General features: G+C 39.4%; 2 protein-coding genes across 5 annotated transcripts; one reads left to right on the forward strand and one right to left on the reverse strand.

Moving 5' to 3' along the window:
* LOC107621514 (galacturonosyltransferase 8) lies at window positions 284–4,191 on the reverse strand. 4 transcript variants are annotated; one of them, XM_016323541.2, is made up of 4 exons: window positions 3,849–4,191; window positions 2,812–3,052; window positions 1,115–2,359; window positions 284–871 (listed from the first exon to the last, which is right to left on the reverse strand). In XM_016323541.2, exons 2-4 carry the CDS (start codon window positions 2,959–2,961, stop codon window positions 596–598), a joined length of 1,671 nt encoding a protein of 556 aa, XP_016179027.1. In that variant the 5' UTR covers window positions 2,962–3,052; window positions 3,849–4,191; the 3' UTR covers window positions 284–595. The 4 variants fall into 4 exon arrangements, with proteins under 4 accessions (XP_016179027.1, XP_020968513.1, XP_020968515.1 ...); XM_021112854.1 differs by having other exon boundaries at window positions 2,812–3,088; window positions 3,849–4,185; XM_021112855.1 differs by having other exon boundaries at window positions 800–1,012.
* LOC107621096 (putative pentatricopeptide repeat-containing protein At1g53330) lies at window positions 5,097–7,842 on the forward strand. The gene is made up of 4 exons (XM_016323139.2): window positions 5,097–6,280; window positions 6,370–6,543; window positions 7,241–7,325; window positions 7,446–7,842. The coding sequence occupies exon 1, from the start codon at window positions 5,097–5,099 to the stop codon at window positions 6,276–6,278; it is 1,182 nt and encodes a 393-aa protein (XP_016178625.1). The 3' UTR covers window positions 6,279–6,280; window positions 6,370–6,543; window positions 7,241–7,325; window positions 7,446–7,842.

A 26,473-nucleotide genomic window follows, 5' to 3' on the forward strand; every position in this document is an offset into this window, starting at 1 on the left:
GTATATTTTTTTTGTTAAACTTATATCACCTTAATTAAACTTAATTATAAAAATTCTTGTACATATAGCATCACCGTATAAAATGAATATCAAAATTTAGTTGTACATAACGAACTGATCGATACAATAGATATCTTTAATAACATTTGCTTAGCCATTTAATCGTAACTCCATGTTTATCTTATTATACTATTATATTTTACTATAAAAATATAAAATATCTGTAGCTTAACACTAATAAATAAATCAACTCAAATGCTTTTCACAAGAGATCTCAAGATCATGGCTTTTAATGCCCCAAGAGCAAAAATTGGTTTACCAATTTATATATCTTTTAAGGCGGAGAACTTTTACAAAGAATAATCCCAAAGCCATCCTTAGAGGATTGAAGGTGATTTACTCAACTCAACTAATACATGGATATAACATTTTTCACATTATACCAAAGATTGATGACTACAAGGAGACCGGTGTCATGTTTCCCACTTAGAGAAAACCATTTCAAGGCCAACTGTAAGATACAATAATCATTTATAATTCATAATAGATGATTAGCAGATTAAGAATTTTGTGGAAGGAGCCATCATAACAAATTTTAGAGACCAAAATTGCAGGATTGAACAAACTCTAACTCAAAGTCAACAAACTTTGTCCAAAGTGGCTTAAACTGATTCATAGCAATGTCAAGCCATGGTTTCATGTTACCATTGAAGTGGACCACTGCCGCATTGTTGATCTCTTCCATGCTGATGCTTGGGTTATAACCAAGCCCAAGAACATGCCATGATTTCTCTAGTGGCTTTGTGGTTGAGTAGAATGTGATAAGACCTGGAGGTAATGTCCCTAGTTTCCATAATGTCCTGTTCTCATTCTGCAACAGCATCAGCATAAACCAACTTAAATATGGTAAACAATAGTTGTGAGGCATGATTCTAATGCAGAAAGATTGCAAACAAAATATTAATATATCCTAGCTTCTGAAGATGCAGCCTCTGACACATTAAGTAGCAATCTACACATGGAATCATATAGTGAGTTACATTTGAGATTTAAGAATGCAATTTATTAACACCGTTATGGCATAATCAAATTAATAAATCTCTCGTAGTCTTACCAGATTCTGCCAATAATGGTACTCTTCCGTGCACTTTTCCCTTCTCCAAGCATCCAAATCAAAGAAATTCATTCCATACGCCCATGCGCAAGCCTTAGGGTTGAATTTTGCTTTTATCAAGGGGTGTGAGAAATTCATGTACTGTGCATATCTATGGAATGATCCGAAACATGTTTCTACAGCTCCATTCACCTTGCCATCCATATCAATCTTCCATAACCCAGTAAGGTCCTTCTGAACCACTATGTCATCATCCAAAAACAGAATCCTATGGAGCTTTGGATACATCTCAGGCAAGTAAAATCTCAGGTGGTTTAGTATTGACAAATACTTTGGATTCCTGAATTTCATATTTGTAGTGTCCTTTGTGGCGTTCTCAAGCTTGTTTTCAAAGTAAAATTTCTGCAGGTTAGCAGATTCCAGCTGTCGAAGCACCGGCACGTACGATGAATTCAGGAACGTGTAGTCTTCAACTGCCTTAACCTCAATATGTGCCCCATTATAATCCTTCAACTTAAACATCACTTGCATCGCTCCAAGATTCATCTTATCAGTCACAACATGAAACACATGTTTCCACGGTTCCTTTGCATTCTTTGTGGCTGAATTGACCACAACAGATGCTGCAACGACGTTGTCCGAGAATATGGCATAGTGATAAAGTTTAGGATCTTCGAGTTCTGGAGCAGTAGGCTTCCCCTCATCAGAATACTTCTCTGGATGTGCAATCCTCTCCTCCATCAACCTCATTGAGATACAGTGCAAGCTCTTCGGGATTGACTTAGCTGCAATCAAGCTGGAGAAAGCTCCTTGCTTCTTTGCCTTGGTCAACTGCTCATTCACAGCGAAAATTGTGTCCTTCAACTTCTGAATCTTTAGCTGATTATCAAATGATTCTTTGGCTTCACCAACTACTTGGCGAGCTGTCTTAATCCGCTCCTTTACTTCCTTTTCCAATTGGCGAAGCACTGCTTCATCGATTACCCCATCAGAGCCGAAGAGGGAAGTGTACTGAGGTTTGTTCATTAGATACGAGAAGTCCCTTGAGAGTTCGGCAAAAACTCTAACAACCTTGGAGCTCTCAAGCTTGAGTTTCTTTGCATAGGATGCATACATCAATGCAAGTATGCGGTGATCCTCGGCTTGCTTCTTGATGTGGTCCAACCGAGGCTTCAATGGATCTGTTTTCAAGGCCAGAATGGATCTCGTTACAGATCCAAATCCACGTGCAACACCATCAGAACCCTAGTTCAGAATCCAAACATCAGATTAGCCAAAAGATCTCTTTTCATTAATAGACAACTTAGAAACCAAAAGATTTTGAAAAAAAAAAAAAACTTTCTAGTGGCATTCGATCTGTTTCATGGAAAATATCCAAACAAATGAATCTGGTTCTATACTTCTCAAGTCACTTTCACCTCCCAAAAGTTAAAAGAAAGATGAAAATAAAATAAAAAAAAAATCCCCTTTTAGTAACATCTTCACTCAAAGTTTCTTTTTGTTTCTACAGAAATTAGCAAACCAATTGATAAACTTTCGGTTGAATTACGTGAACCAAAAGAAACATAATCACACTAAAGAAGTACCCTGGTCACTTGGGGGAAAAAATCCATTTGTTTCTCGGGAAAATTACCAGGAAAATAAAGCCTAAAAAGGAGAGAAAGTAAAGTTTGAGTGTTAAAATAAATGAAACTCACGATGTTGTTGTTGTGGCGGTGGTGGTAGTGGTGAGTGGTGAAGAGAAATGAGAAAGTGAAAAAAATGCAGAGAGCAATGGAAATAGCAGAGGTTAAGACTCTAAAAGAGAAACTGAAGCTCCGGTTCCCTTTGGTTTGTGAGTTTGCCATTGTTTGGAATCAGCATCAACGCTTGCAAGGGAAATAGCAGAGGCTAAGACTCTAAGGATGCTCCCTGCTGCAGTTAAGAATGGACCGGCTTCTGCAAAGAAAAATGCAAGCTTTGATTTTGATAGCTCTGAAGCCCGAGAATAGCAGCTTTGATTAGGAAAATATAAATTTTTCATTAACATATATCTTTAAATTACTTTCACACAAGTATTTCTACGAAAAGATCGAATGCAATGTTAAATTGGACAAAAATATGCAACATAATCAAAGATTTTCTGTATTTAGTATAAGCTATATACGCAGAGTAATTACTTAACAAAAATTTATAGCTCTTGAAGCCCCAAAAACGGACAAGAACATCATCTTAATATAATCATCATGCATAAAAAATATCTCAAATTACAAAGGCATCAAGGAAAATAATTACTACATACTTCAGCCACTGACAAATTCATACAAAACAACATAAAGGATTGTCTAATTTATGTGAAAGAAAAAAAAATTAAGGCCTTCTGCCTTCCGTTTGTCTTTAACTATACTCAAATGACAAGCAAACAGAAGCAAATTAAGGCTCCAGAATATTAATTACTTCATTCTTTCATAAAGTAATAAGGTTTAACACAAAAGCAAATTAATGCTCCATTTGAGCATAACAGAGCCCAGAGATTAAAGAGCCCCTACTGAATTTAATCACACATTGAATTTACATCTCATAAAGAGGCAATATCAAAGCTAATCTAATAAAATAGATCGATGAACAAAGAAATTTAAAAAATTGAATTCATATATGTTAACACATCAAGTCATCAATAATCAATTAATTAGAAAACAAGATCTTGAGAGAAGCACAAAAACTAGACGAGAGCAGATCAGTGGAGAGAACTGACCGAAGGCGAGAGAATTCAGAGGCAGCAACGGGACTGGGGAAGCAGAGAGCAGAGCAGCGGCGGCGAGAGCAGATTTGAAGCAAAAACAGAGCAATGGCGGAGAGAGGCACAGAAGAGCAGAAGAGAGCAGATCGGCGACGAGCTCAGAGGTGGCAGCGACGGTGGAGAGAGAACAAATAACAGCAGCAAAGAGAGGGGACTGACGCCGGAGATATAAGTGACCGCCGTTGGGGTGTTTGAGAGATAGAGGCCGGAAACGTGTGTGCGAGTGGGAGAAGAGCAGTAGAGATTTGGGGCAGTGAGACTGTGGGAGTAAACTACGCTCTGGTCCAAAAAAATGTAATTTTTGGGCTTTTTAATTTTTAACCAAAAATTACCTATTGTGTGGCCGGGAACCGACGGTTCGTATGAAACGCTGTCGTTTTGATTTGTTAAGGGGAAAAAAGAATACCCAACCACCCCCACGCGAGTTACCCCCTCAGTCCCTCACCTCACCAAACCCGGCTCATTCCAGCTTCCTGGACAAAACACACAGCAAAGCAAGCCCTAGCTCCTTCCCAACCCAAAAATCCAGCTTCCTGGACGGAACCGCCGCCGTCGTTCGTCTGTGTCAGCGTCTCCGCAACCTCTTCCTTCTCCTTCTCCGCGGCGTCTCCCCTTTCTAGCTCGGCACGTCTTCCATTCCTAGGTGAAATCGGTGCTCGAGGCCTCCAGCTGGTGCGTTGTGGTGTCGCCGTCGTGTCTTCGTCGTCCCGCTGTCGTCTTTCTGCTGCCAGTGGAAGGTTAGTGAAACTGTGATTTACTGATTTGAGGTTAGTGGAAAGTTGAGTCTGTTACTCTGTTTCAGGGATTTGAGCTTAAATTTGTGATTTGTGATTTCTTGGGTCTTTTTGTAATGCTGCTGATTTGAGTTTGGAATTTGTGATTACTAATTTACTGCTTTGAGGTTAGTGGAAAGTTGAGTCTGTGTTACTCTGTTTCAGGTTTCAGGGAGTTGAGGTTGAATTTGTGATTTGTGATTTATGGGGTCTTTTGTAATGCTGCTGATTTGAGTTTGGAATTTGTGATTACTGATTTACTGATTTGAGGTTAATAGAAAGTTGAGTCTGTGTTACTCTGTTTCAGGGACTTGAGGTTGAATTTGTGATTTGTGATTTCTTGGTTCTTTTGTAATGCTGCAGATTTGAGTTTGGAATTTGTGATTACTAATTAGTGACTTGTTAGTTAAGCTGCTATTGTTAACTTGTTATGTACTTGTGCTGCTGCGTCCCTGAACCCCTCCTCTGCCAAGTCATCACCCTCTATGGCCGCAACCGCCTCCCCTCCTCCGCCATCCGCACCTTCCTCTCCCTCGGTTCGTTCCGCTGCACGCCAACTGTCAAGTCCTTCAACTCCCTCCTCAATGCCCTCCTCGCCTCCCGCGATTTCCAGAATTTCTCAGAATTCGCGTCACGAGTAATGGAATTCACGCAGCCAGATACTTGCACGTTCAACATTCTGATCAATGCATGGTGCTTGAGAGGCAACATTGATTGTGCATGGAAGGTGTTTGATGAAATGCGTGGCCGTGGTGTTCCGCCCAGCGAGGTTACTTTCAGGACTTTGATTAATGGTCTTTGCAAAAGCATGCGGCTGCAAGAGGCGCTGAAGTTGAAGGAGGTTATGATAAAGGATCATAAGTTGAAGCCTAATGTTAACGTGTACACCACACTGATCAAAGGTGGTTGTGTGGTTGGGGAGATGGATAGAGCCTTTAGGATCAAGGATGAGATGGTGAGAAACAATGTGAAGTTGGATGCTGCTGTTTATAACACACTGATGGACGCTCTTTTCAAGGCCGGGAGGAAGGATGAGGGGTGGCAGATTTTGGATGAGATGAACAAGAGTGGCTGCAAACCTGACTTGGTGACTTACAATGTGATGATTGCAGAGTTTTGCAGGGAGAAGAATTTCGAAGAAGTGTTTAGGATTTTGGATGGGATGGAAGGTGGTGGTGTGAAGCCTGATGTTGTGATCTACAATGTGATTATTGGTTGGCTGTGTAAGACAGGGAAATGTAATGAAGCGAATGATTTGTTTCAAGATATGCCAAGGCGAGGATGCACTCCGGATGTTGTGACTTATCGCACCCTTTTTGATGGTCTATGTGGATGGATGCATTTGAGTGAAGCTGCATTGATTTTGGACGAGATGTTGTTCAAAGGCTATGATCCTCTTTCTAGGAGTTTGAACAGATTTATAGATGGGATGTGCAGCGAAGGGAATTTTGAGTTGCTGTGGACAGTTTTGAGTAGTCTGAGTAGAAAGGAAGATATTTTGAATGAGGACATATGGAAAGTTGTGGTCTCCATGGTTTTCAATCCAAAGGAGCTGCAAGAAAACTTTGACTTTGAGCTTTTGGATACATTGGTTGTGCAATATCAAACATGAATGTAAATAAATTGCTAACTCAATATCATTCATATCTATGCTGCGGAACTATATTCAGGAGCAAATAATTGTTGTTTACCCCACTGTGCAGTTATTTTACAATTTGCACCCTCTGCATGAAACAACATGGAATTGCCTTATGCTACAATTGGTGGTGTTATAGCTTTGCCACTAATCCTTTAAGGAAGATCATTGTCAAGGTTATTTTGCACCCAAGTTATCAGAACCTGGGAAACAATAATGCCTTTGGTTGATTTGCCATTGGGTATGTTCATCCTATAAAAGATAATATAATTAATGTACATAGCTAGCCAACATGAAACGTTAGATTGTTATAATATATAAATTAGTTATTTATAGCAGTTCCAGCAGATCATGCTGCATTTAGCTAAGTGTACTATCTTTTTCCGTGATTGAGGCTTCAGTTTACAAGTGTTGCATACAGATTCTGTGTTTCTGTTATTTTGTATATCATTCGCATAACCTTCTCTCATCAGTGATATCCAACATTGCATCCTTGCCTCGTTTTTCTTAAAAATTAAATGTTGATCATTCTCATATTCAATCTTGTTTGACCTTTTTCATTGTTATGCCTCGAGTCTTAATTGGCTTTGGAGTCTAAGTTTTAACTCTTTGGGGTCTATTTACGATGGTGCACAAACTTTGACTAGCAGCTCTGAATTATGGTTGCGGTTAAAGGTGTTTCTTTATATGTTGCTACAAGAATTAGACTTGAATAGATGAATTCACTATTCTGGTTTTTGGAGTCAAATTTATTGTTAAATGGGCCTAGTATCACTTCGGGCAGGAAGGTTACTTGATTGTGTGTTTAAAGTTGTGAGCATGATGTTTTTCATTTTGGGTTCACTTTGTTTTAGTATAAGTTGAATAAATTTTGTTGGTATCATTTGATGTAATTGAGAGTGACTAATTATATTTTCCCTGCCCTTCTTTGTGCTCAGTATTGCTAGGAAAGCAAATTTGGAGAAGTCAGACTTGGAACCAGCTTTGAAAGCTCTGAAGGATAGGCTGATGACCCAGAATATGGTATATATCTATTATGGACCTTGTTTTTGTTTCCTCTTGCATATCTAATAAGTGGTTTATATTAAGCTACATTTTGCTCTATGAAACTAGCTAATTTTTTTAACACTTCCATCAATTTAGGATGAGGAAATAGCTGAGAAACTATGTGAATCAGTAGCAGCAAGTCTTGAAGGCAAGAAGCTAGCTTCATTAACAAGGATATCTTCAACAGGGCATATACGATCCCAATCGCTCCCTTAATTCTGGCTTTTCCTTTAAATTATTATAAGGCATGTGCTGATGCTGTGGTTCAAAAATCAATACGGGCAACAATGGAAGAAGCCCTTGTGCGTATTTTAACCCTTAGGTGCTCTATTGACATATTGAGGGATGTGCATGCTGCCAAGGAGCAAAGGAAACTATATGTTGCTGAATTTATTGGAGTTAATGGTGTTGGAGAATCTACTAATCTTGATCAGGCGTTGTAATTATTCTATAATTAGTACATATTTGTTTATATTAAGACAGATTTGATGCAGATTTGTTTTTTGAATAGCTTTTATTACCTGTTATTTTCTTTTGTTAATTAGGTTGTAAATAATCTTTATATTATGTATGTAATCACACTCTAAGGGAAACAATTCAAGGGAAACAATTCAGGAATAATATTCAAAAATCTTCTTTTCAAGTTGGTATCAGAGTTCCCGATTCTGAGGGCCTTGCTTTCGCATTTTTCCAGTATTTTTCCAGGCAACTTTCATTGCTGCAACTATACCTGTTTCGGTGCCCTGTTGCTGTTGCATGCCGCCACCGGAATTTTTTCGGCAAGTTTCTGAACAAGACCACCACCATCAGAAGAGGGATTTGTCGATCTACAAAGTCCAAGAGATTTTGTTGCCATCGGCCACTCCGCATACGATCTCTTTGATTGCGATGTTGCTTGCCCAGACACGATCGTCGGTTTTCTTTTTTCTTCTTCTATCTTCTTTTTGCTGTCGATTCTTACCAATGATGGATGATAAGACTGTGCCTCTCGTCAGCCCCAATGATCTACCGGTGTTACAAGGGTCGTATCGTTTTGATGGGTGCAACTATCTCCAATGGTCTCAACTGGTTTGCACTACTCTCAAGGGGCGAAAGAAATTAAATCATCTAGAAGGGAACCCTCTAGCCACGACAGACCCCAAATATGAAGCCTGGGATGATGAGGATGCTCTTATCATGACCTAGTTATGGCATTCTATGACACCAGAAATCAGCTGTAATTATATGTTCTTCCCCACTGCTAAGGAGATTTGGAATAATTTAAGTCAAGCATACTCAATGAAGAAGGATACTGCAGCATGTTATGAAATAGAAAACAAGATCTTCAATACCAAGCAAGGGAGCCTCTCTGTAATAGACTACTATGGGACGCTGAATTGTTTGTGGATCAAGTTAGATCAGTATCAAAATTTGACTACGCAGTGCACACCTGATTCTACTACATTGACACAATTTATTGAAAGGATACGTATATTTAAATTTCTGTCTGGCTTGCACTCTGAATTTGATCCAATTCGAGTTCAAATTTTGGGTAAAGAAAAAATTCCTTTTCTCTCAGAAGTTTTTCATATTGTACGAGGGGAAGAAACTCGGAGGTCAGTCATGTTGGAAGGAGGAAATTCTGTTGATGGTTCAGCTCTAGCCATTGGCAAAGGTCCTTTAAAAGGTCCATCCCTTTCGTATGGAAGCCTCCCTCAAAGGCTCACCGTGATGATCGCTGGTGTAGTTATTGTAGGAAAACGGGTCATACTAAGGACACATGTTTTAGACTTCATAGAAAGGAGAAGGTTCTCGAATGTATTTGAGGATTCAAAGGTGCCATACAAAGACGTGCTAACCACACATTGTCTGACTCAGAAAGTGTGGAAGACCCAACTATCTCACAAACTGCAAAGGAGGCCCCAGCCCTTAGCAAAGAAGATTTAGACCGTTTACGTGGTCTTATGGACTCACTTAGTAAGACATCTAGCCCTTGTGCTTTAACCATGACTAGTAAGGGTTCTAGCTTCTCATCCTTTAATGCTCCTAACACTGAGAGTACCTGAATTGTAGACTCTGGTGCTACAGATCATATGACACCTCATTCCCTTTCTTTTTCATCTTACACTAATTCATCTGGTCACAAACAAATCACTGTTGCTAACGGTTCCCATATTCCTATTACTGGATATGGTAACATCCACCTTCAACCTTCTATCCATTTAAAAAATGTGCTTCATGTTCCAAAATTATCTACTAACCTCTTGTCTATTCATAAGGTTACCAAAGACTTAAATTGTGCTGCAACTTTTTTTCATACTCATTGTGTATTTCAGGATCTTGCCATGGGGAGGACGATTGGAATTGCTAAAGAGTAGGACGGGTTATACTACTTACCGCATGAAAAGAGTACCACACAAAAGGCACTTAATTCAAATCATCAGACAAACATACCGTCCTGGGCAAACTCTCAGATATGGCTTCAGCATAAACGTCTTGGTCATCCTCCATTTAATACCCTAAGGCAGCGTTTGGTTTATGTATCTCTTGAGACAAAGACACAGAGACATAGACATTAAAGACATGAACACAAATTATTAGTGTCTATGTATTGTGTTTGGTAAATATTGAACAAGACACAATAAAATTAGAAAAAGTCTATATTATCCTTATAAAAAAAATATCAGCCACCATTGTTACCACTATCATCCACCATCTTCACCACTTCAGATTCATCATCACACACAATTCACCACAAATCAATCAACAAAAATTTTACAAGAATCAACAAGAAGTTTTATTTTTCAACAGAAAAAAAAGGGGAGGAGAAGGTAACTGAAGAGCAAACTGTGAAGGTAGAGGAAGAGGCGGCAACGGCAAACTCGAAGAGGAAGAGGGAGAGGCGGCCATGGCATCTCGAAGAGGGAAGAGAGGCGACAGCCACAAATCTGGACGGAGAAGGAGACTTAGCGGCGACGGCGGATCTGAATGAAGGAGGAGACGAGTGGCGGCGCGCAGATCTGGACGAAGGAAGAGACACAGAGCAGCGCTCGGATCTGGACGAAGTGGGAGACGCAGCGGCGGTGGCACGCAGATCTGGGTGAAAGGGGAGACGCGGCAGTGGCTGTGGATCTGGACGAGGGATCTGGACGGGGAGATGCAACACTGACGGCGAATCTGGATGAGGGGATGCGACAGCGGAAGGAAGGAGGAGGGAGGAAGGAGAACGGTCACGGTGGATGGAGAAGAAGAAAGAGAGGGTAAATGAGTAAAAAATTGTGTCTAATTGATTGTGTCTCTATGTCTCATTATTTTGGAAGTACACTGAATACATGTATTTTGTGTATACTTGTGTACTAACGTGTCCATAAAAATTTGTCTCAACAAACAAACGTAGAACATGTTCTAGCGTGTCCATGTCTCTGTGTCTGTGTCTTTGAAACCAAACGCTGCCTAAAGTCTTTATTTCCTTTTTTATTTACAAAAATGTCTGTCAAGTCCTTTCAATGTGATGTTTATCAATTAGCTAAACACCATCGGGCTACTTTTTCTCCCAGTAATAATAAAAGTTCTAAACCTTTTGATCTTGTTCATTCTGATGTGTGGGGACCTTCAGCTATTAGTAATATTTCTGGTGCAAAGTGGTTTGTTTCTTTTATTGATGATTGTACTCGAGTTACCTGGATCTTTCTTATGAAAGATAAATCTGAAGTTTTCCACTTGTTTGAAAATTTTTACCAAATGGTTCGAACACAATTTGGAAGCCTGATTAAGCGATTACGTTCTGATAATGGAAGAGAATATGTGAACTAAAATTTTTCCAAGTTCCTTAAGGATAATGGAGTTATTCATGAATTGACCTGTGTAGACACCCCTCAACAGAATGGGGTAGCAAAAAGAAAAAATCGTCATCTTCTTGAGGTTACTCGAGCATTACTCTTCCAAACGTCTGTTCCTAAGTCTTATTGGGGGGAAGCTGTCCTAATGGCCACTTATTTGATTAATAGATTACCATCTCGGGTCCTAGACGGTGTTAGCCCTGTTCAATTTCTGACCAAAATTTACCCCTCTATCCTTATTATGAGTAGTCTTCAAAGTTGTATCTTTGGCTGTTCTATTTTTGTTCATATTCATAGTTCTCATCGGGGTAAGTTGGATCCTCGGGCAATCAAATGTGTCTTTATAGGTTATGCTTCAAACAAAAGGGATACAAATGCTATCATCCTCAAAGTCGTAGATTCTATATCTCCAAGGATGTCACATTTCATGAGTCGGAGTCCTTCTTTCCTAGTTCTCAGCTTCAGGGGGAGAGTGTTCCAGAAGCTGAGTTCCTTTAGTCGTCACCTTTTTTCTTATTGCAGAATTTCACTTCTCTGGAGGATAACAAAGACCTTGAATCAGCATCACTACTAGAAAAGAATAATGAGGAGAAAAATGAGGACATGTTTTTTGGAAAACAATATCAGCGAAGGCAGTAAGAACCCGTCCTGGTCAAACAGCAACTTCATTCGTCTGAACTGGAGGTAAGACCTCATACTCTTGAGACTCTTGACACCTCAAATACCACTTGTGCAACTAACCTAGATGATTTACCTATTGCCATGAGAAAAGAAAAAAGATCATGTGCCAAATATCCTATTTTCAAATTTGTGTCCACTAAAAATATTTTTGTACAGCACCAGAATTTTCTTTTAGCTATTGATTCTGTCAGAATCCCTACATCAGTACAAGAAGCCTTAAAAGATGAGAACTGGCTTTGAGCTATGAATGAAGAAATTGGTGCATTAGAAAGGAACGAGACTTGGGAGATTGTAGAGAGACCAACGGACAAGAAAGCAGTGGGTTGTAGCTGGATATACACAGTTACATATCAATCTAATGGCACACTGGACAGGTATAAAGCAATGTTGGTTGCAAAAGGATATACCCGAACCTATGGGATCGATTACGAGGAGACATTTGCTCCGGTGGCAAAAATAAATACTGTCAGGATTATCCTCTCCTTAGCAGCACACTTTGGTTGGGAGATGCATCAATTTGATGTTAAAAATGCCTTCTTGCATGGAAGTCTGGAAGAAGAAGTGTACATGGAGATTCTACCAGGATATGGTATCACTAGTGAAGGAAATAAGGTGTGCAGACTAAAAAAGGCTTTGTATGGTCTTAAACAGTCACCTCATGCCTGGTTTGGAAGATTTACTCAAGCTATGATATTTTTAGGGTATCGACAAAGCCAAGGTGATCGTACTCTGTTTATAACAATGTTCTGAAAATCGGTTCAGACCGGCCGGTCGAACCAGTCGAACCATGAACCGAACACCAAAACGATTCGGACAATCATTAAAACTGCGAAATCAGAAAACCGGTGTTGAACCGGTGAACCGGCCGGTAATCGGTCAGTTGAACCGAACCGTGACCCGGTCGGTTTTTTGGCTGGGTAGCAAAACGCTGCCGTTTTCGCCTCTGAAACCCTAAATCAATGTTCTGATCCCTAATTTCCTTCACAATTCTCATCGAGCTTCAGAATCAGAGAACGCCATCACAGTCTCACAGTCTCACACGGCCACACAGGTTCGTTGTCGAGCAGTCACCTCCGTCGCGCCGTCACCTCCGTCGAGCAGTCACCTCTGTCGAGCAGTCACCTCCGTCGCGCAATCACTTCCTTCGACCAGTCACCTCCGTCGCACAGTAGTCGTCGTTCGTGCTCCACCACTGCTTGGTTCACTCGGCGTCGCTGTCTCCCACTCTCCCTATTGCATGTTCTGTTGAAGTCTTGAAGGTGCCTTCGAGCTTCCAGAGTTCCAGATAATTTTTTTTTAGTTATGAACTTATGATTGTTTGATTGAATCATTGAATAACTGTTGCATGTCTCTGTCTCCTGATGAGTTTGATTGAGTAGCTCTTTGATTTTGTGACATGATGAACTGATCCTACTAAACTGAACTGGATTTTGTGACATGATGAACTGACATGATGAACTACTAAGCTGTGAACTCTTTGATTGAGTAGCTCTTTGATTTTGCTTTGTTTACTGAACTGGATTTTGCTTTGTAAACTGAAACTGAACTGAACTGATTGAGTAGCTCTTTGATTGAGTAGCTCTTTGAATAATTTTGCTTTGTTTACTGAAACTGAACTGATTCCTGATGAGTTTAATTGAATATATTTTTAGTTATTTTATTTTTTTGAACTGATTATTGAAACTAAACTGATTTTGCTTTGTTTACTGATTTGAACTGATTTTGCTTTGTTTACTGAACTGGATTTTGTTATTTGTTAAATAATTGTGAATAATTTTGTTTAATTTTGGATGTTGTTTGTTGTGAACTTGATAGTTGAGATTATTGGGTTGGATTGCTGGTAATGTTTAGGTATGGATGAAAGTATCAACCAAGAACTACCTAGGAATGATAATGCTGAAAATAATTCTGCTTCGAATGAACCTTCTCTATTGTAGGGTGAGGGAGTTTTGAATAGCAGTTCTAACACCAATACAAGGGAACACCGAAGGTATAAACATTTAAAATTGCATGGTAGAATACACTTACAGAAATGATATGCGGCTAATTCATGTATTATCTTTGCATTTAAGTGAGCGATTATAATGTAAAATCCCTACAATACCCCTTGTTCCTCTTTTTTTTCAAACCAAACCCTAACCCTCTTCTAACACACTCGCTCACCTCTCACTACCGCACACACTCTCACTCCCGTCACACCCTCTTCCTCACAGCACACACACCCAGACCCTGACGAAAAAAAAGAAAGAAAGAAAAAGGAAAGAGAGAAAAAGGGAGACCGCGAAAAGAGAAGGGAGGAGGAAGGCGGGAGCTGTCCACGCCGAGCCACCATGCGAGGAGAGAGAGAGTCGCACTTCATCACTGTTGGCCTGGAGCATGTCGTTCGTGTCCCGTTGCGTCGCCGCCAGCCGCGTCCAGCTCGCTGCAGTTGCGTCACCATCAGAGGCCAGAACCGAGAGAGGTGCGTCCGAGAGGGAGGACGAGTGCGAGAGAGGAGACGCGGAAGAAGGATTGCCGCCGTTCTGCCTCGCCGCCGTCGAACGGTTACAGCCGCCGCGCCTTGTCTCTGTCGCCGCTAAGCTTCAACCGCCGCCATCTCTGTTGGGGGTCACCGTCATTGCTAAATGAAGAGGGAGAGTTGAGTCGGCCAGTGAAGGGAGGAAGAAAGAGTCGCGATGGAGGAGCCGTTCACCATCGTCGCGTCTGCTGTTGCCATCAACGGAGCTTGTCGTCAGGGGAGCATCACCGACGTCACCACTAATGAACCGTCTCCGTCCCTGTTGTGATCTTGCTCAGCCCTACACCCCCTTCATTCTTGTCTCTAAATCAACACAATTTTTCCCCTGTTCTGACTCCATTTATGAAACTATAACGCTTCCACCTTTACTCTGCTATATCTTCTTCTTTTCTTACATGCTCTGGTTTTAATTGTGATAATATATCTTTGTTTTAGTACTATCGCCCTATTTGTTGCGTTTCTGCTGGAAATTATCTTGAGTACTGGTATTAGTGCTATCATGGAATGGTTGGAGCTGTTGATGTTATGATTACATCTGCGATGTAGCCGTGGAAGTTGCTGCCACTGTCTCGATCCAATTCTACACTCATTCATTTCATTTTACTTCAATCCTCCTCACCTTGGATTCTGGCACTCCGGGTTCGATATCTTCGGTCCCTTAGGACCATGTTGTGAGTAGGCTTTACATTTATAATTGTTTGACTGTGCATCTATAATTATTTTGACATATATCTATTATGATCTTTGAATTATACTCACTATATTTGTCTAGAACGGTTTTAAATTGATTAGAATAATTGATTTATTAAAATTAAATAATTCATTTTTATGAAGGTATTAGAAAACCGTAGTTAACGGCGGTTATGACGTTAACTTAGATGCATCTAACTCAGACTCCAGCTAGCAGGAGTGTTGCTAGCCTAACGTGTAGGCCACACGTTAGATCTTTTATTCTGTTAGGACACACGAGAGGAAAGGACTACCCTTAGAGGTGGAGCCGTCCAAGTGTGGATTATTTTATTTGATTTCTGTATGAGAACTCCCTTATTGATTCACGTATTCATATAAATTATTATTTTCTAACTAAGATTATTTTTATGATAATGTTTATATGGTCTCATGTGGATTATAGATGTATTGTCTAGTCACTGGGTTGCAAAATTCATTCCGTTTTTCTAAAAATATTTTTCAGGAACAAATACTTGAATGTGTGAGCCTTCTATTCAAGAGTAATGATCTGCAATTGGTACTTCATTTTTGTTGAGTTCTTAGACGTCATATGCTCCATATGTCACAGGCAGGATCTATCCATATCTATTTATTTTACCTTTTAATAAAAATATGAAATTATTCGTTTTAGAAACTGTAAATTTCTTTAAAATATTTGTAATTTTCTTATTTAATTTATATTTGAGTCTGATAGGCTTGCTAGGGAACTGTTTCTCTGAGCGCCGGTCATGGTTCATTTTGGGCCGTGACAAAGTGGTATCAGAGCTTAGGTTTAATCTGTGTAATATGGAGCAAGTGTCCTATGATAGGATCACAATTGTATAAATAGAAGCGCGCCTATTTGTACAAATTGTGGCACTATCAAAGGCCTATAGGAATGTCTTCTTTGTCCTCTGTGTCATTGTTGTCTTCTGATTATTGAGAGCATGCGTCCTCTACCGCTTCTTACTTCTCTTGTCCTTTTGTACCCAATCTTGACATATCCTTTGGTAGATTTTCTCGAATGTGTTTTTGCAAGGGTTTCAGTTTTGGTTCTGGTTCGCTATTTCTCTCCTAACTAGTTCTAATTTTCTTCGATTTTGTGAATGTGTGCTTTAATCTTCTTCGTCTTTTGGTTGTTCTCTATGATTCCTAATGTCAATAGTTCATGAGTTACTTAAAAGATTTGATTTATGTTTGTTGTGAATTACAATATGATTGAATTGTATTTGGATTTGTGGATTGCATGAATTTGCTGAGTTTCTGATCGAGATGCTTTGTTCTGGATTTGATAAGCGATATTGAGATTTTTCTTCTTATGTTGATGATTTTTGAAGCTAACATAATTTTGATTAGCTTTTGATTCTTTTTTCAAATCAATAATTTTGAAAACAGCTATTTAGTTGCTCAAGAAGGACTATGTGATGCAACATATGAATAGAGTGTTATTGTTGTTTGTTCGATTGTTGATTTTCTTTGCTTAAGTGTAATGAATTATTTGGGTGATAAGTTAGCTGGATCGATTTTTTTTTTCGATCTAGAAGTTTAGTTTTGTTTTTCTAATTGATGATCTGTTTCCATTATGGTTCTTTGTTGCTGACAATTGACTTTTTGTCACGGAACCATTTCTTGCTTGATAAGTTGAGAGAAAGATTGTGAACGCTTGCCTTTTGGTTGGTGATTATAAGAAGAACTTTGCTTTTGAGTATGATCTGAAACCTGAGAATTTTCTTAACCCTTACTTTTCTGAAAATTTCCTTATTTTCAACTATTGTTCTTATTCTCAGAGGTTTAGGGAGATTGATTTCTTGATTTGTAGTGTCTTTGTGATATTTGGAAGTAGATCTTAGAGATTGGAAAGAATTGTTGACAATTTTTTATAAAAAAGACTAGACATCTAATTTCTTGAAGCAAAATAAATCACTTATACGAATTTTTTTTCTTTATTATATTCAATTAATTATTATAAACCATGCTTTCTTATTATGTACCCCTTAATAACTCTAGTTTTAAAATTATTTGATTCCTCAACGGAACTTGATGTTTCATGAATTACATTTGGTTGGGTTTGTGGAATAAAATAGTGTAAGTAAAATTATATACTTACTTGAGCTATACAATGATACTTTAAATTAAATTTTTACTAGGATTGAAAATATATTATTTATTTTAATGTGATAATATAGGATTTTTGTGAATTTTGTTGCTTTTAAATTTATAAGTGGGAATCAATATTCAAAACAACTTGAGATTTTATTAGGACAATCATAATATATAGAGACTATTTTGGTAAATTTTTCAACAAGTTAGGATTTTTTTTATTGAATGATTAGTAATTTGAAAGTCTTTTCTCTTGTAACGAAGTTATTGCTAATTTTATTATTAGTATTATGGAGTATTTACTTGAATATTTCCTTGCTTTACATCTTAATCATTAGCTTCTTTGTCACGATTATGGAAGCTCTGTTCTCTTGCTTTGCACTCATTTAAGCATTTAATTATTATAATTCTTGACTCTTTGCGAAGTTGTTGAAGTATTTCAACATTTGGCGTTTTGATTTCTATCAGAATGTATTTATACATAAAACCTCACCATTACTTTAAGCTTTTCCTTTCCTTTTTCTTTTGAAAATTTTTTTTTACAAGGATTTCACATCTTCCTCCAACCATTGATGATTATATGCTCCTATTTTGATTTTATTTATTCTTATGCATATTAAAATTTTAAGAGCCATTAATATCGGTTGAAAACTGCTGCAAAGCAGATATAGATATTTGTCTATATAAAATATGTGCATCAGTGTATGCATAATGACTGGTTTACAATTGGTAATTTATAGTTTATAGTTGTTGTTCTCCTTTTCACATAAAAAAAATAGTCAACTTTTTCTATAACCATAGTTATAATTGCATGTGTGTTTTCCATTTATCCAAAAAAAAAAAAGATAAAGTATATATATTTATGAATATGATTTTTTTTTTCATTTGGTGTTTTATCTTTACAAGAAATCTAATTTCATACTAATTTTCTGAAATTCTTTTGCTATGTGCTTTGATTATGTTAAGAGCAAATTCATAATTGGAGATTTAGACCAAAAAAAATAAAAAGGAGAAAGTAGTTATTATAATTGATCCTAGTGTGTTAATTGCCAATACTTTAAATTTTAGTTTTATTATTATTTTTATTTTGTATGTGAATTTATTTGTAACTTCATACTAAGTTTAGCTACATGATTATGGGAATCATTTAACTTTATTTTACAATAATGACAAAAATGAGTTAAATGTATAGGTGAATTTTTGGCCTTGGGAATAATGAGATGATTGCTTGCATTTTCTCATGATGTTTTACGTTATTTATCTTTTATTTATAGTCAAAAGCTATTAAATTTTATTCTGATATACTTAATATTCAAGGTTATGGCAATAATTATTTCAAATGGCCTTTGTCAAAGAGTTATAGATAAGAGAAAATGAGGATGTTAATTTTTGTGATAATTACTGTTTTTAATTTTCATAATTGTACAATTGTCTTTCTAAAAGGTGCGGTCAAATCTTCTATTTGTTGTTTTGCTTTGTTTCTCTATTATTGTCTTTGTCTTGTTGCTTGGGATTTGGATTCATAATTGTTGTGGGTATTTTATTTACGTTGTATGTTTGTTGCTATTTAGCTTTCCTTACCTATAGTGTTGTTGCTTCTTATTGTTTTCTTTAACTTTATTTGTCCTAGTGTTCTTATTTTGCTCGATAAATATTATAAAATTTTTAGGCCTTGTATGTTCTTCCTCTTCTTTGATTCTAAAAGATTGTGTGTTATTTAATTGTGTTTCTAGTCATTCTCTTAAATCTTTGTGAATATTACCGTTGATTTTAGTGGCCATCTCTTGTGAACTTCGTACTTCTTTGATCCAACATAAACTTGTTTTGACTTCATACACCATCTTTTCTTTTCTTGTTCTATCGAAGTTTCTTGATTCAGATTTTCTTACTAAGATGCGGTTGATTCTCTTTTTGGCATGCTTCACTATTTTTATATATCCTTGTTTAGTTGCGATCCTACGCATCTCCCCGAATTCTTGCGAACACCATCTGTGATGTTTGCCCTTTTCTGCCTAAGTTTAGAATCCTTTTAAGCAAACTCGTGTTTGTTTCAATATCACGTGCGATTCTCAGATATAGCAAGCGATACGTTACTTCTTTAGGACACAGCTACCGATGCGAAAGTTCAGAAAGTTGAAATTCGAACACTTGACATAAGACAGGTTGCTACCATGAATATGTACTACAGAACCAAGATTGCATTTAGAAAAGATTGACGAACGACGTGAAGAGGGCTATGTATATCTGAGTTATCAAGGGAACGAGGGTAGGGAAATGCCAATGACATCGTTTTATCCGGATCCTATCTTGTAACTTTTGCACCTCGTTATGCTCATTTCTCATGTTCGGTAAAGTGCTAAAACCATGTAAAGTTTTGAAGATTATATCAATTTTCGAGGACAAAAATTTTTATAAGGAGGGTAGAATGTAAAATCCCTACAATACCCCTTGTTCCTCTTTTTTTTCAAACCAAACCCTAACCCTCTTCTAACACACTCGCTCACCTCTCACTACCGCACACACTCTCACTCCCGTCACACCCTCTTCCTCACAGCACACACACCCAGACCCTGACGGAAAAAAAGAAAGAAAGAAAAAGGAAAGAGAGAAAAGGGGAGACCGCGAGAAGAGAAGGGAGGAGGAAGGCAGGAGCTGTCCACGCCGAGCCACCATGCGAGGAGAGAGAGAGTCGCACTTCATCACTGCCGGCCTGGAGCATGCCGTTCGTGTCCCGTCGCGTCGCCGCCAGCCGCGTCCAGCTCGCTGCAGTTGCGTCACCATCAGAGGCCAGAACCGAGAGAGGTGCGTCCGAGAGGGGGGACGAGTGCGAGAGAGGAGACGCGGAAGAAGGATTGCCGCCGTTCTGCCTCGCCGCCGTCGAACGGTTACAGCCGCCGCGCCTTGTCTCTGTCGCCGCTAAGCTTCAACCGCCGCCATCTCTGTTGGGGGTCACCGTCATTGCTGAATGAAGAGGGAGAGTTGAGTCGGCCAGTGAAGGGAGGAAGAAAGAGTCGCGATAGAGGAGCCGTTCACCATCGTCGCGTCTGCTGTTGCCATCAACGGAGCTTGTCGTCAGGGGAGCATCACCGACGTCACCACTAATGAACCGTCTCCGTCCCTGTTGTGATCTTGCTCAGCCCTACACCCCCTTCATTCTTGTCTCTAAATCAACACAATTTTTCCCCTGTTCTGACTCCATTTATGAAACTGTAACGCTTCCACCTTTACTCTGCTATATCTTCTTCTTTTCTTACATGCTCTGGTTTTAATTGTGATAATATATCTTTGTTTTAGTACTATCGCCCTATTTGTTGCGTTTCTGCTGGAAATTATCTTGAGTACTGGTATTAGTGCTATCATGGAACGGTTGGAGCTGTTGATGTTATGATTACATCTGCGATGTAGCCGTGGAAGTTGCTGCCACCGTCTCGATCCAATTCTACACTCATTCATTTCATTTTACTTCAATCCTCCTCACCTTGGATTCTAGCACTCCGGGTTCGATATCTTCGGTCCCTTAGGACCATGTTGTGAGTAGGCTTTACATTTATAATTGTTTGACTGTGCATCTATAATTATTTTGACATATATCTATTATGATCTTTGAATTATACTCACTATATTTGTCTAGAACGGTTTTAAATTGATTAGAATAATTGATTTATTAAAATTAAATAATTCATTTTTATGAAGTTTATACTTTCGGAACTATACATAAGACCATATATATTTTTGATGAAGTCTTGCATTATTTTAAATTGTTTGATCTTATCTGAATGTCTGTTTTTGAGACCATATATATTTTTGATAAAGTTTTGCATTATTCTAAAATGTTTGAGTTTACTTGAATATCTGTTTTTGAAGCATTGAAGTATTTGTTGGTATTCACTTCGTTTAAAGATTGTGAAATATATTTGAAATGTGTTTTGATTAAAAAAAGTATGATTGGAAAGGATTTTGATGAGAAAGTATAATATGATTTGATTTGATTCGATACCTTATATATTTGAAAGATCAAAGATTTGTTGTATTTGAAATTATATGTTTTGAATTGGTTTGGGAGGCTCGTATTAGAAAACCGTAGTTAACGGCGGTTATGACGTTAACTTAGATGCATCTAACTCAGACTCCAGCTAGCAGGAGTGTTGCTAGCCTAACGTGTAGGCCACACGTTAGATCTTTTATTCTGTTAGGACACACGAGAGGAAAGGGCTACCCTTAGAGGTGGAGCCGTCCAAGTGTGGATTATTTGATTTGATTTCTGTATGAGAACTCCCTTATTGATTCACATATTCATATAAATTATTATTTTCTAACTAAGATTATTTTTATGATAATGTTTATATGGTCTCATGTGGATTATAGATGTATTGTCTAGTCACTGGGTTGCAAAATTCATTCTGTTTTTCTAAAAATATTTTTCAGGAACAAATACTTGAATGTATGAGCCTTCTATTCAAGAGTAATGATCTGCAATTGGTACTTCTTTTTTGTTGAGTTCTTAGACGTCATATGCTCCATATGTCACAGGCAGGATCTATCCATATCTATTTATTTTACCTTTTAATAAAAATATGAAATTATTCGTTTTAGAAACTGTAAATTTCTTTAAAATATTTGTAATTTTCTTATTTAATTTATATTTGAGTCTGATAGGCTTGCTAGGGAACTGTTTCCCTGAGCGCCGATCATGGTTCATTTTGGGCCGTGACATATAATCTGTTATCTGGTTATATTACTCTTCTAGGACAAACTCTAGCGATGGCTCAAGGCAGGAGAAATATGGAATGACTAACAAACCCGACGAGAGCCTGAGGATGCGGTTTGTAAAACTGATTTTTGAATAAGTTCAATTTTTCATGTTTTATTTGTTAGTAAAGTAAAGTGATTGATTATATCTGGGTGTGGTGCTTTTATTAGCAACGATCGAACAAAGGTGAAAGAGGTGTCTTCCGAAGTATCAAAGTATACCCACTGGTAATGTATTAATCTTATGCTTGTATTTGAGATGTGAATGAATCATTCTGTGTATGTTTCTTATTTGAATTCCTACCCCCTCTTTCTTTCTTTTGTCTTTATAGGAACCAAATGACAAGAGACTTAATTATGAACCACCTACAGATTTACTTAGCAAGGTACTTACAAACTGTATTCCCTTTCTCCAATATTAATATGATCCATACTTTCTTTGATATATATTTAGCTAATATTTGAGCCTGATTTGCAGCTGTCCCTGGTTTCTGAAGTGAAAAAACCTGCAAAACTGCCATCTAAGGTGCAGCCAATTTCCTAGGTTCAGCTATCTCAGCACTCATATAACAACTTAAGATTCTTTTGAGTGGATAAAGGTTTATTGAAAGAGATTCAAAAAAGCATTTTCTTTGAATGATATTTTAAAGCTTACATTAGACTATAATTATATTTTCATGTCTCTACTCTTGGTCTATGTAGATGATATGATTATTGCAGGTGATGATGAGTTAGAAAAACAGACTTTGAAAGAAAAGTTAGCCACTCAGTTTGAGATGAAGGATCTTGGCAAGCTAAAGTACTTCCTTGGGATAGAGGTTGCTTATTCTAGACAAGGCATCTTTATTTTCCAAAGAAAATATATCCTAGATCTCCTCAAAGAGATTGGTAAGTTGGATTGTATGATCACTGGAGTGCCCATAGAGCAAAATCATAAAACTGAAAATGATGAGGAAAGCCCAAAGGTGGAGAAGGCACAGTACCAGAGGTTTGTGGGAAAACTCATTCACTTATCACACACCAAGCCTGACATAGCCTATGCAGTTAGTGTGGTTAGTCAATTCATGCATGATCCAAGAGAGAGACATTTGCAGGCTATAAGCATGATTATTCAGTACTTGAAAGCCTCTCCAGGGAAAGGATTGCTATTAAAAAAGGAAGGAATTTTGTCCATGAAAGTATATACTGATGCTGACTATGCTGGATCAATTATTGATAGGAGATCCACCTCAGGATATTGCATGTTCTTGGGTGAAAACTTGGTGACATGGAGGAGTGACAAACCCCAATTTGACGGTTTGTTTTGCCTTGAATTTAGAACATTTTGATAACCTTTTGTCACATTTAGCCTAAGAATTAGCATGGTTTTGTTAGTAAAAAGGAAAAGGTTGAGATTGAAGAAATTTGTCAGGAGGTGGAAATTCACAAAGAAGAGCACAAGGAAGTAGACCGTACATTGTCTAAGTGTGGGGAAGTCTCACTTCCCAAGTCACCATCCAATACAACATTTAATCGGGTAAAATCTCTATCCCTGAGCTTTAATCTCTCACTTGAATATGGTTTGATTGAAACGGATGGACAACTCAGAGCTCTTTGTGGAATTAAAAGCAAGAATGAGTTGTGTAGTGGTTGCAAGCTAGGAATTAGGCTCATTGAGGTCAAAGCTTCAAGGTATAGGGATGATGTTGGGACTAGAATTACTTTATATGGATCTAGGAGAAAGCATTGGTGGAGTAAAGAGAATTCTATGTGCCAATCACCTTTATGTCAACTGCTCATCCGACAGAACCATGAAACTCAATTAACGGATGGGTGTGAAGACAAGATATGGGATCCCGGCTAGTAGCGCAACCTTCAGGCCATTCTCCAGAGAGTTAGGCCTGGGTTGGGCCAACTCTAAGCCCCTGGCCCAACTCCATGCACGCGTGCGTGCACGGTACGCGCACGCGTCCTTCCCTATTTCGCTCACCCTCGCCTAAGCGCGTTGTACGCGCACGCGTCAGAGCCCATTTTTCTCAATGGGCGCGGACGCACAAGGTGCGCGCACGCGCCAATTCAAAAATCAGGATAACCCTACCTCGCGAAGCACACTGCGCAGTCGCGCAGCCCATCCCTCTCAACCTCCATCTTCTTCCCCTCGCCCCATCTACCATCGCAGCAGCAGCACCACCTCCGCCGCCGCGCCACCTTCACCGCCGGCGACTTGCCCCCACTCACCCTCAACCCCTCTTCCCTTCTCACCACCACCCGTTCTCTCTCTCTCTCTCCTACTCCTCTCAACCGCGCCGTGACCAAGCCCCCCGCCGCCGCCCCGTCTTCACTGCCGGCGGCGCGCTTCCCCCTCGGCCCCCCTCCACATCCTCCTTTCCTCCTCCCCTCAGTTTCTCATCCCTTCAGCCGCACCACCGCGCAACCCCCTCTGCCAACTTCGCCACCCCTCTGCCATCACCGCCACCGTTGACGGCGGCGCAATTTCTGCTTCTGTGGCCCCCTGCTCCCGAATTCCCTTTCCATTCTTAGTTCCCTCCTGCTCCCAGGTTCCTGCTCCATTTCTGTTCATTCTTTTCTATTTTTTTTCCTTTTTGTTTGTTCATTTATGATTAACTCCTAGAATTGCATGTTAGTTAGCATTGGAATGTTGTATGTTAGGATTAGTTAGAAATACTTGCGGTTAGGTAGCTAGGACTGGATAGAGGATTCTAGGCCTGATAAGTGCTCCGTATGTGCTTACTTGCTGTTTGTCTGTTTGTATGTTGTATGCTGGTTTTGGACTGCTTTTTATGCACTTCTTGTTGCCTGAATGCTGTACCACTGCTGCTGTGCTTAATTGATGCTGCTTTCTTACTGTTTATGCTATTCTGCTATCCGGGAACGTCCAATTTTAAGCCGGAATGCTGCCCGATTTTCAAGAAAATTAGTTTCACTTCGATTTTTTTTATTTTCAGTTTTGGGCAAATTTCCGTTCCCTTTTTGACTTCCCGGATTTGCACAATCACCGTGAACATGAACCGAAATTTCTCATTCAATTGAGCCTATATATCATCCTCTCACTAATCCACTTTTCTCACTAAATTCTTTCACCATTTTACTTATACTCACTTTTAACCCTCTTTAACAATTTTTTCATGAATATGATGATATTAGTGCCTTTTGCATATGAGGCGTTACCTTTAATGAGGATTACGGTTTTGGTTCAGTCCCTTATGCTTACTTGTTCACTTTTACATATTCAGTGCAACATTACGATTGCTCTTTGATAATGATATCCTGAACATGTCTTCTTTGTTACATGCTAAATGTTTTATATATTCTATCACGATTTTTTTTTCAGGATGTCGGATAAAGGCAAAGCCGTAGCCACCGCCTCCAAGAAGAGAAAACACTCTACCCCCTCCATTCCTTCCATTTACAAGAACTATGCTAGGAATCCTTTGCAGGACGAGGATAAAGAGAATCAGCAGTTGCCTTCTACCAATCCTGGCAAATTCCCCAATCTCTACTGTGAGCTTCGGTTCTCTAGGTATCGGACCACGAAGCTAAATATTGAGAAGAAGTTGCTCCTGCCTAATGATGTGAGACGGCGCATTAACGGTCGGATCCTTGAGTTAGGTATTGATTTTGTTGACCGGGACTTGGGTGACATCAATATATCTTGGGTGAAGGAATTCTACTGCAACTTCTTCCGTCCGACCTTGGATTCAGTTCAGGTGAGGGGTAGAGAGATTCTGCTCACCGAGGCCGCCATTGGAGAGGCACTACATTGACGGCACATTCCACATGACCAGTGTGCCCATCATCAGGCTGAGATAGCCATCCACACCATGACTTTTGATTATGAGGCGCTTCGGCGCGTGATTGGGATACCGGAGGCTTCATGGGTTATGGATGCGGGCAACACCAAGCCAAAGGGGATGTTGTTCACTCATTTGACTAGGGAGGCCAAGACTTGGCAGATGATCTTCGCCCACTACGTCCTGCCTACCACCCATTTTTCTGAGGTCCCCATGGAGATGCTTCTGCTGATCGGGTGTGTTATGGAAGGGAAGGAGGTCTCCTTCCCTAGACTTATCCGACAGTGCATGTGGCGGGCGCATATTCGTGGCCTACTTCCGTTTCCTACATTGGTCACGAGTATGGCAGCCCTGGCTGATGTCCCATGGTCGGATGATGATGTGCGACCACCACCCGCTGATGCTGATGACAGGGAGGTTACTATCCCCTGGGGTGTTTGGGTGCACGAGAAGCCACCTGCTAGCCGCCGCTCTCGGGCTCGGGCTGCCATAGGGACACCTTCACCACCAGCCCCTGCAGCTGGTCCATCATCTTCTACAGCCGCAGCCCCTCCACCATCTACAGACCCTCCAGCAGCACCTGAGCCTACATATCTCCTGGTCCAGCGTCTCTTTCGGTTCTTAGAGCGCGAGCGACACCATGTCAGACGCCGTTTGGATCGGATGGACCAGGCCCTTATCTCTCTGGGCACTGAGCTACCTCCGCTTCCCGATTCTCCGGCCTCCGATGAGCAGAATCATCAGGAGGAGGACGCGGAG

The sequence above is a fragment of the Arachis ipaensis genome, chromosome B10, assembly GCF_000816755.2.
Source record: "Arachis ipaensis cultivar K30076 chromosome B10, Araip1.1, whole genome shotgun sequence".
Classification (NCBI taxonomy): Eukaryota; Viridiplantae; Streptophyta; class Magnoliopsida; order Fabales; family Fabaceae; genus Arachis; species Arachis ipaensis.